Source organism: Zingiber officinale, chromosome 6A (assembly GCF_018446385.1).
Source record: "Zingiber officinale cultivar Zhangliang chromosome 6A, Zo_v1.1, whole genome shotgun sequence".
Lineage (NCBI taxonomy): Eukaryota > Viridiplantae > Streptophyta > Magnoliopsida > Zingiberales > Zingiberaceae > Zingiber > Zingiber officinale.
Genome location: NC_055997.1, coordinates 18,789,282 through 18,799,829, shown reverse-complemented (window position 1 = coordinate 18,799,829; position 10,548 = coordinate 18,789,282). Strand labels below are relative to the sequence as shown.

At 44.1% G+C, this 10,548-nt stretch overlaps 3 protein-coding genes across 3 annotated transcripts; 1 reads left to right on the top strand and 2 right to left on the bottom strand.

Moving 5' to 3' along the window:
• Nucleotides 1–3,133: 3,133 nt before the first annotated feature.
• On the bottom strand, nt 3,134–4,406 carry LOC121996017 (protein ROH1-like). The gene has a single exon (XM_042549820.1). It carries the CDS (start codon nt 4,271–4,273, stop codon nt 3,242–3,244), a length of 1,032 nt encoding a protein of 343 aa, XP_042405754.1. The 5' UTR covers nt 4,274–4,406; the 3' UTR covers nt 3,134–3,241.
• Nucleotides 4,407–4,482: 76 nt separating this feature from the next.
• Nucleotides 4,483–5,899, bottom strand: LOC121996015 (L-lactate dehydrogenase B-like). Its single transcript, XM_042549818.1, has 2 exons — nt 5,206–5,899; nt 4,483–5,110 (listed from the first exon to the last, which is right to left on the bottom strand). The coding sequence occupies exons 1-2, from the start codon at nt 5,809–5,811 to the stop codon at nt 4,652–4,654; spliced, it is 1,065 nt and encodes a 354-aa protein (XP_042405752.1). The 5' UTR covers nt 5,812–5,899; the 3' UTR covers nt 4,483–4,651.
• Nucleotides 5,900–8,837: 2,938 nt separating this feature from the next.
• Nucleotides 8,838–9,791, top strand: LOC121994662. The gene is made up of 2 exons (XM_042548619.1): nt 8,838–9,255; nt 9,385–9,791. The coding sequence occupies exons 1-2, from the start codon at nt 8,838–8,840 to the stop codon at nt 9,789–9,791; spliced, it is 825 nt and encodes a 274-aa protein (XP_042404553.1).
• The last annotated feature ends 757 nt before the right edge of the window (nt 9,792–10,548 follow it).

Genomic DNA, 10,548 nt, shown 5'->3' with positions numbered 1-10,548 from the left:
AGGCCAGGAATACGGCAGAAGATCTCGAGGTCATTAGTTTAGAAAGAGAAGGTATAATTAGCAATTGTTTTCCGCATCATGCTAGTTATTTCTTTTTGTTAGAATTCCAAACACAAGAGGCATTAGATCTAGTTTTTCAAATTAGTTTTTTGAGTTTTTGTTTTCTTCTTTTTCGAATTTGTGATTTGATTGTTCTTTTTGGTTAACCTAGAGTTATTTAAGGAAATTAAATATTAGCTTTCCTTAAAAGACTTTGTCTAGGCGGTGGTGGTTGCTCCCATATCCAAGAAGGTCATGTGCCTCACCATGCAGTCCTGGAAGCCAATTTTGAAAATTAATTGATCCTGCCCGAACGCTGATTCAATGGACGCTCGGCACGTGTCGCTTCCTAGCTGCTAGTGTGGATCTTCGGACGGCGGCACGAAGTTCCGGCGAACCTGCACAGAAGTCGAGCCGGGAAGGGGTTCCCGGCGGCGACCCTCCGACGCTCAAGTCAGGCGAAGCTCAAGGAATAAATAATGGCTTCAAAACGCGTAGAATGCATACCTCCGGCGAAGAATGAGGGCCTTTATATAGGGCAGCGAAGAAGTGAGTGTACACCTGCTGAGGTGTACACGTGTCCATGGCCCATACCCCAGTAAGGACTTGTCAGTGAGCTTCCCTAACCCATACTGCTACAGTCTCGGCATGTCCTCGATGGGACAGCGAAATCCCCTGTCACAGGATTTGGAGCATGGCCTACACGTGAAACATACCTGCTGTCATAAAAAGACGTCCCCTGTCCTTTTCCCCATTGCTCCAGATCTGGTGTCCGGGCGGACAGCAACCTCAACATCCGGCCGGATATATGTGGTGGTTTACTTGGGGAGATTTTCCATCATATACTTTATGGAGACTATTAGCAGTGTTACCTTATGGCTTTGGCCGAGCGTGAGGTCCGCTCGGCACCACGACCTTTTCCACTGAGCGCCGGAACCCTGATTTTGACAGGGTGCCTTTTAACCATCAGCCGACTATCGTCCGATCAGGACGTTCGATTCCACCGGACGGCCGGCCTGCCGCCCGGTCGGACCCGGCCCTACCGTCCGGTCGGACACGGCCCTTTCCGGATGGACAACTGCCACTGTGACTTCTACGTGGCGTTGACTCCACAGGGTGGGGTCCCCTGTTCTTACTACCGGATCATTAATATTTAATGAATTGATAACATAGGTGGATTTGAATCAATAGTGTTAAGTTCCGCTTGCAATTCAAATCTAAACCATTAAGAACAGATAAGTTAAATTTGGAATCAATGATGTTAAGTTCCGTCTGCGATTCCTAATTTAACTTCTAAATAACACAATAGGTTATTTAAGGAAAGGTTCAACACTTGTACAAAATTTTTGTATAGTAGAACCGGTACGTTTTCCTAGGACTAACCAATAAAAAGTCAAGAGGACGTAACAGTCAATAGTCAAGAGGGTATGACAGTCAACAGTCAAGAGAAGATGGGAATCAGGGCCACTTTGCATCACTTGCCGCATAATTCCTGGTCGGTCACAGGTAGGGCAGGCCCCCGGGTCTAAGCCCTAGAATGAGACAATCCCCGACCGGCTCTGCAACAGCCAGATCATGAAGGCTGGATCTGGGCCATCGTCTCCGATAATCCCTGGCCAGGTCGACACAGCTCCTCCTCTTACATCAAAGCTCAATCCTTATAGCACATCTGAGCAGTCACCCCGAGCTTTTTACAGCTGAACCTATGCGGTACGGATAACCCTAAGCGATAATAGTGTCAGGGAATCATAACCTCCTGTCAGAGAATAACTGTCACTTGTCAAGGAATATTCCAGTAGTCTGTCACACACTGAAGGTGGAACCTTCCTCCGACCAATGGGAGACTGCAGACGTCCTCCCTCTCCCGACATACCCTGACACCCGACATCCTCTAGCAACGATCAGACTCAAAAGGCAGGTAGAGTCTTATAAAAAGGGAGATCTTCTTCATTAGCTAGGTACACACACATATGCACTCGTCTTCAACAATTATTTTTCCTTCCATCGTACACTGCTTTTCCGGAAAAAAATAACCTAACTTGAGCGTCGGAGGGTCTGCGTCAGGGACTTTTTCCTTGGTTTCTGGTCTTTAACACTTCGTGTGCTTGTCTGAATATGTGCAGAGTCTTTTTCCTGGTTTCTTCATTAGCTAGGTACGCACACATCTGCACTCGTCTTCAACAGTTCTTTTTCCTTCCATTGTACACTGCTTTTCCGGGGAAAAATTACCTAACTTGAGCGTCGAAGGGTCTGCGCCGGGGACTTTTTCCATGGTTTCTGGTCTTTAACACTTCGTGTGCTTGTCTGAATGTGTGCAGAGTCTAAATAGCACCAATCCCCATACTACAGACCTCTAGGTTCCGCGTGGGGGTTCGCTTTTCTGACGCGCATACACAGGGTGCATCAAAGTCGCCTCTCCGTCAATATTAACGTCATCTCCACCGGCTTCCGTCTGACTCAGATCCCGAACAGGATTAATAGTATTACTGTAGTGTTCGTGCATCCATCTCAAAACATATGCACATTTTCCTAGACATCTTAAGAAAAGACAAATCAAAAAGTGTCTTTAACACCATTCCTTAAACAATATTCAACTCTCTAATATAATAGTCTGAAAGTTTTTAAAATACGATCTACTTATTAGGCATGCTTTACTGTCAGCGACACCAACTCCAAAAAAAATATGACAAGATAGATGGTGGGTCCATACACAGTCGACCGGCCGAGTAATTCCTGCCCGGACTTAATGAACAGAGTTATTCTCCTGCATTTTGTCCGATTGTATTATTGTCGGAAGGCTGCCCTTTGTCCGACCGGACATGTCTCTCACTCGAGGGCAATGGTCCAAGGAATTATTGCTTGACTATTAGCCTTAGTCGCGGGCTCTCAGAAAATGATCGTTCTGACGAGATCTGGACCGACCAGATGATACTGCCGCTCTATCTAATTGGTTTACTTCATAGATCTGAACCTTTTATGATTTTTAACTTTGACCTTAACACCATCTATTTTTTTCTACTTTGATCACAGCATATGTGCTTTAGTAAATATCAAAATACTATACCTATTTTGATCAATTTAAAAATCTAGTCCTTATAAATTGCCGAAAAAAGATTGCTCCCAATAATTAACAACATGGGCAAATTCCAAATTTTCACACTAAAAGAGGAAAGCAATCCGGCAGCTGCTGAAGCGATCCAGCTTAAGGGGGAATTGGAGGCGCCGCAGCGCGCTTGTTCTGCTCCATGCAGCGGAGCACCTCCGCCCGGCTGCCCACCACTCGGTGGAACACCTCCCTCACCTGCCTCTCCAGCGGCGCCAGCGCCTTCTCCAACCTCCGACACGCCTCCGCCAGCTTCATCGCCCTCTCCGCCAAGTCCTCTACCCGAGGCCTTCCGCCCTCCCTCACCGCCTCCATTAGCCCCTTCGCGCACCGTTGGAGCGCCTGCATCTCCGCCAGCTGCACGACACCTCCCTTTCTGCTCCGCCACTCCTCCGACATGCGGTCCTGCAGCAGGACCATCGTCCCCGCCCAAGGCAGATGCTGCCGAGGCGACACCGGACTCGACGGCAACGTTCCGCCCCCATCCTGGCACACAAGGGCCGCCGCCAGGGCCCACATAGTGAAGGCCAGCACGGAGCTCATCGCGTAGACCGCAAAGGCGATCTCCTCGCCGCCGGCTGGGCTGCCCCTAGGGACGATCAGATTGGCGGGCACAGGCGGCGTATTCCTGCCGGAGAAGTAGCTTCTGCGTCCCAGCGTCCGCAAATGGCCGCTGCGGCTCGATCGGCCTGAGGATCCGGACGACCCCTCGGATCTCGCAGCCGCGGAATTGAGGAAAGAGGCAAGCAACTTAGCGATGGCCCGGCAGGCGCGGCCGCCCTGGCCGGGAATGGCCGCCGAGGCGGCGGTGTCGGCGAGCCGATGGAAGTGGCGGATCGAGTCGAGGGCTAAGGAGGCAGCCCTGCAGACGTCGAGCGACTTGACGGTTCGATCAAGTAGGTCGGCGACCGCGCGATCGGCGCCCGGCCTTGAGAGGAGGCCGCCAAAGCCGCGGGCGAGGAGGAGGCAGCGGAACTCGTCGTCACAGGAGAGGAAGGCGTCGAGGAGCCTACGGAGGAAGGTCAGGGAGAAGAGACCGTGGGAGGAATCGGCGGTGGGCAAGAGGGCGAGGAGGCGGTCGTCGACGTGGGAGTGAAAGCGGTCGAAGTCCTGCTCCTGGCGCTGCTCCATGGACACCACACGGGCACGGCGAACTCTGAGGAAATCACCGGCGACTAATGGCGGGGGGCAGCTTTCGGCGCCGCCTTCTTCTCCATCGGTTTCCTCCTCCGCCCGCAAAAGTCGAACCAAATCGGCTAATACAAGTCGCAATTTGACCACTCGATTTTTTTTTTCTCTTTATATGAAATTTCACTTATAGAAGTCAGAATTCCTCCAAATTACGGTCAACCCCTGGTTTGATATTTTTGATTGACCATCCGATACCGCATCAATGGCGGAACAACTCCGGGACTATCGTATTAATACTAATTAACTACGATATATTATAACGATTTTTTTTAATAGGACGTTAAACAGTATAATTTCTTGGGAGATTATTTGAGTTCCTCAAAGTTCGAGCTTCTGCTGGAGCTCCCAGAGCGTCTCGGCGGAGCGCTGGAGGCAGGCGGCCTCCTCGTCGGTGAGATGGAGGTTGGCAACGGTGAGGATGCCGGAGCGGCCGATCTGGGCGGGAAGGCTGAGGAAGACCTGGCGGTCGCGGGGGATGCCGTAGAAGCCGGCGGCGAGGAGGGAGACGGGGTGGATGCGATGCTGGTCGCGGAGGAGGGAGCGGGCGAGGCTGGCGACGGAGTAGCCGATGGCCCAGGAGGTGTAGCCCTTGAGCCGGATAACCTCGTACGCACTGTCCACCACTGCCTTCCGGATCCGCTCCAGCACTTCCTGCTCCATCACCACCGCCGCCTTGTTGTCGTCGCTCGCCAGCTGACCCAGCACCGGAACGCCGCCGACGCTGATGCTCGACCACAGCGCCACCGAGCTGTCGCCGTGCTCCCCCACCATGTACGCCTGCAATCACCATTCATCCATCCAACGGCCCGTAAGTCCTTGTTATAATGAACGGTCGGATCTGACCGAAACCAGTCAAAGTTTGGCGGGTGTACCTGCACGTCTTGAGCGTTGACTTCAAGGTGGTCGGCGAGGAGGAAGCGGAAGCGAGAGGAATCGAGGTTGGTACCCGATCCGATAACCCGGTTGGGCGGGAACCCCGACAGCTTCCACGCGATGTACGTCAGCACGTCCACCGGGTTCGACACCACCAGAAGCAGCGCCGCCGGCGAGTGCCTCGCCAGCGGCGGCACGATCAGCCGGAAGAGCGCCACGTTGCGGTGAAGCAGGTCGAGCCGCGTCTCGCCCGGCACCTGCCGGGCCCCGGCCGTGACGATGCAGAGGTCGGAGTCGGCGGTGACGGCGTAGTCGGTGGAGGCGAGGATGCGGGTGCGGGGGAGGAAGGCGGCGGCGTGCTGCAGGTCCAGCATCTCGCCGCGGAGAAGGTCGGGCTTCGCGTCGACGAGCGCGAGCTCGTCGGCGAGGTCCTGGGTGAGGATGGTCTGAGCGATCGCCATGCCGACATTACCAGCTCCCACGACGGAGATCTTGGTGCGCCGCTTGGTGGGGGAGGGCGGCGCCGCATGGTGGATGGGGCGGAACAGGGAACGGTGGATGTCAGTCGCCAGGCCGAGCTCCGACAGCGATGAGACCTTCTCCATGGATGTAAATAACTTTGAAAATAAAAAACCAATTTGGAGAATTTGTGAATTGATTTCTGTGATCTTTCTGCTAGATTTGGCGGTTCTTATATAGACAGAGATCTACCATTTTAACTAAAACTAAAATTAGTATTTGCAAAAGGAGGAATAAATTTCTTAAAAGAATCTTCTTCTTCTTTATTCGCCGTCATAGATGCAGCTGCTCGGATGTTTCTTTGGATTGACTTGTCTTCCAAGAAACACATGCACGCCGTCCGGTTCATTGACACGCCTCGGCGCGACTGGTCGTAAAGCGTTCCAAGCTTTCGTTCTGATAGTAGATACTTTGTGGGTTGACTTTTCTTTCCTATATTTGCGCTACTATCTCATTAGATCCTGTGTTGGATCCCAAATATCCAAGATAACTCATACGCACAAAACATACCCGCGTGCTTACCCAACAGCGCGTGGCAACGTGGACATCTGGTGGTGCGTCTTTATTTTTATTTTTATTTATATATATATATAGAGAGAGAGAGAGGGGGTGAGTATTATTATAATAAATATAATTTAATTGAAATTGTTTCACAGTTTGGTGACATGATATCTTAATATTTTTAGGATAAAAATAAAGGATTTTTTTTTTCATTTTTTACAAAGAGTTGGACTACTCTGACGTGACCACGTCGATGCTTGTACGGAAACACGTCGCAGCCATTTATGATATTTGAACAATATACTTGTTTTGATGTATCAAGGGTTCTTTTTTCCTAATATCTTCCGTTAAATTGTCGTTTTAGTAGATTTCTTTTGGGGTCAAATTCTAGAAGAACACTAAGTCAACCATGTGTTTTTGACCGGGCGAGATTCATACAAATAAATTGCCAACGTGTGATTAAAATTGATTTTTAAAATATAAATTATGAAATAAAATTATAAAAATAGTCGCATATGCATTTAGTTAAAGTAATTGAAAATATTTATTAAAATTTAACAATTTATTTTATTAAATAGATAGTCATTTTTCACTACACAGTATATTAATTATTTTAAAATTTTTAATTATCTTTATTTTTTTAATTATTTTTATTAATGTTTAAAGAGTATTTGATTCCTTAAATTTAGAAAAATATTATTTATGAAATTTAAATTGAAGAAATGATTATCTCAGATCTAAAATTTAAATTAAATTTTATATTTAGTAAAACTAATGCTTAACAAAATAAATTTATATATAAAGTATTGCACGTGAGTAATATTTAAATGTGATAAATATTTTGAAAATCAATACATTTGAGTTGTTGCACAGCTCTAGAGACATTAAAAAAATAAAGGGTATATATATTTTTTATTTTATTTAATCCGAAAGCAACCAAACCGGAGTCCGCCAATAGATTAAACCAGAGACACAAGAAATCCCATAGATTCGGTGTTCTTCAAGTACTCTAAGCTCATGATTAATGTAACAAGAAATTAAAGCCTGGAAATTAGAAACAAAACCACTCTTTAACAAGTCATGACAGTTACAATTCCCTTGACTTCTCACAAGCACTGGAAGCTGAAAAGCCTGGAACTTTGTAAAACTATTACTTTCTAAACAAGCGATACAAAACAGCTTATAGTTCCATTGATTGATCATCTGAGCTCATAGTCCAAAACCTTTATTTCTATTGTTTATTCTATTGGTTCCTTTCTCTAATTTAAAGGTTTTTGCTTTCTCAGGATCTTAAACCTTGGCCCTAACCACCACCGCAAAACCAAGGGAATAGCAAAACAGGGTATAATTTCTCATGTTCTATGGGCCAGGGTTAGAATAAGCGGGGTTGTTGGTGCAGCGGAAGTGATTTAGATTGCAGCAAAAAGGTGAAGCCCTTGCCCCCAGGGCCCCCACCGACCGGACCCACGGCCATCGTGAGGGAGGTAAATCGTAGCACCCGAGCTAGTATGGGACGGACCGGGTGGGATACAGGGATAGGGGATTTATTCTCCCGCTGCCACTGAGTTTCGACCCGACGGCCTCATTGCAGCAACTCCCGTCTCATACCGTCTCGGATGACCCACGGGGTCGCGGAAGTGATTTAGATGATTAGATCCATAAAGGAGAGAGATGACAACATGCTTATAATTAAAAAATAGAATCCCCTTGCTAATGGCTTAGAGGGACGCATTAAACAAATATAAAAACAAACATTAACCAAAAAAAAATGAGCTGTTTACTTGATTCACAAGTCCCAAGGTACTATGTCTAAGGGCATCTTCAATACAAGCTTTTTAAAAGATTTGTAAAAATAAAAAAGCTCAACAAAAAAGCTCTAATGAATAGAGAGATAAGGTTTGAGGTTTTTATTTTAAGAGCAGGTTTGAAATATCAAACCTGCTTTTTTCTCTTGGGGATGAAACTACCAATCATTGAGAAATAATAGTGCATGTTGACTTCTTTTTAAATAATTAAAAAATATTTTTTAAAAAAAATTATTTTAGCCATGGTTATTTTAGTTGTTGCTGTTTCAATTTACAATGTTAGTATAAATAAACTTTAACAACTATCCGTTGATATATTTACATTAGTATATTTATTTTATTTAATTTTTAAATGTTTTACTATTTATAGGTGATGAACTTCCTATCTTTTCCATTCAAACTTCTACTTCTCTTATCTTTTCCATTCATATTTTTAAAGATAAGAAGTCGTTGCTGCTTCTTATCTTTTTATTACTCATCCAAGCTTCTCTGCTCATCCAAACTTCTCATTTGATCCTATCATTCTAATTTTTATCCATGGATGAAAATTTTAGTGGATCTTTTAGCATGTTTTCGAATTCACAGAATCCTGAAGAAATGCAATGCTTCAAAATAACCGTCCTAATTCTCAATTTTCTCAACTTTCTTCATCTCCACAATTCTCATCAAAATTTCAAAATCTTCCTTATGCTCCACAATATCCACAAAATTTTTCATATCCTACACAATATCCTCCAAATTTTCAAAATATTCAATATCTTCAACAATACCCTCCTTATATGCATCTTCCTCAACCGCCATCGGCCATGGGCTTGGATGAATCAAGAAGAGCGAGTATAGGTGCATCCGGAGTCGAGAAAGAACTCGCAACACCACCTTCTCCCCTTGAGTCTCAGTTTCCACCACATTCGACACAAGTTGAGGTGGAAAAAATTGATTTTAATGTTGATGTAGAGATGGGCAGCAAACGAACATTTTGGACAGTAGAAGAAGAGCAACATCTTGCAAAATCATATATCAATATTAGCACTGACTCAGCAATCGAGAATTCTCAAAAGGATAAAGCTTTTTGGAAGCGTATCGGAGATTACTACAACGAGACTCGGCCATATGGAACTAAGAAGAGGGATTTCATGGCGCTAAAGTCACATTTCTATGGGTATTATTCATCGGCAAATGAATTTGGTTCAATGTACAATAATTTTTGGGAGAATCGTCATAGCGGTGAGAGTGATGAAGACATACTTGTAAAACCCCATATGAAGTGGAAGGACATGCATAAGAACAGGCCTTTTAAATATGAACATGTGTAGAGAATTTTGAAAGAGCAAGTGAAATGAGCTCCACAATCAGAGGGTCATCGTGTTGGGAAAAAAGCAAGGACATCTGAATTAGGGGCACACACATCCTCGTCCAACCCAGATGCTAGTGTTGATGCGGACGACTGTGAAGCGCGCAAGCGTCCAATTGGGCAAAAGGTGGCAAAGAAGAAGGGTAAAATCAATCATGCAGTGGTAGAAATAATGGAACAAAGCATTGGCAACATGAGCAACATGTGGAAGGAATTCAAAGGTATTCAACAAGACAAAGTTAGGAAGATAGATGAATTCCATAACAACGAGAAAGTTGCAGAATCTGAAGCATTTCGACGTGATTATGAAATCTTGATGAGGGATACTTCAAGAATGACAAAGCAACAAGAGGATATACATAAAAAGGCATGTGAAATAATATCCAAAAGATGGGGAATACCTTATTAGATGGTTTTTCATTTTTTAGCTATGTTTTTTAAGATCGAGTTTAGTTTATCTTATTGTTGTTTGTAATTTTTGTCTTGGATGGTTATCATTATAGCACTTCAAAATATCCTATTGGAAAGAAGAGATGGTAATGGACGATTTTATTCTAAAGCATGTGATGTATCACGCTCACTTCTCAAGTTCTTAAAAGTGTGCTTATCTATGGCAATATAGCTTGAGGAGATTGAAAAATGAATTTGTCAATGTGAGACATAAATCCATTTACTAGTGTAGATTTTGTCTTCTTTTTTTTTTGTACATCATATATCTCATTGTGGATTTTTTTTTCCTCTAAAATCACACCCCAACCTCTAATTCGATGCTTAAACTTGCTTTATCAAACTTCAATTGATAAGTTAAAAAAATAGCAATCATTATAATTAAATTAAAATTCATAAATTATATATTAAATAAAGATGAGAAATTATAAATTAAATATTAAATAAAGATGAGAAATTAAAAATTATAAATTAAAAATTAAATTAAAAATTATAAGTTCATTAATTTATTAATTAAAAATTACAAATAAATTAAATTAAAGATGAGAATTAAATAAATTATTAAGTAAAAATTATATAGAGATATTAAATGAAAAAAGTAATAAATAAAGATGTGTGATTTTTAATGTAGGACCCACAAAAAAGTTGCATGGAGGTTTTTTGATTGTGGAGAGAATAGTAAATTTTTTCCCAGTTGATGTGGCGTTGATGTAGCATAT

Excerpts from the sequence above, each read along its gene's own strand:
- LOC121996017 (XM_042549820.1), bottom strand. The coding sequence starts at position 4,273 with ATGGAGCAGCGCCAGGAGCAGGACTTCGACCGCTTTCACTCCCACGTC.
- LOC121996015 (XM_042549818.1), bottom strand. The coding sequence starts at position 5,811 with ATGGAGAAGGTCTCATCGCTGTCGGAGCTCGGCCTGGCGACTGACATC. Across the intron at positions 5,111-5,205 it reads TCAACGCTCAAGACGTGCAG|GCGTACATGGTGGGGGAGCA; the intron begins GTACACCCGCCA and ends TGGTGATTGCAG.
- LOC121994662 (XM_042548619.1), top strand. The coding sequence starts at position 8,838 with ATGGGCTTGGATGAATCAAGAAGAGCGAGTATAGGTGCATCCGGAGTC. Across the intron at positions 9,256-9,384 it reads TTGGGAGAATCGTCATAGCG|AGGGTCATCGTGTTGGGAAA; the intron begins GTGAGAGTGATG and ends CTCCACAATCAG.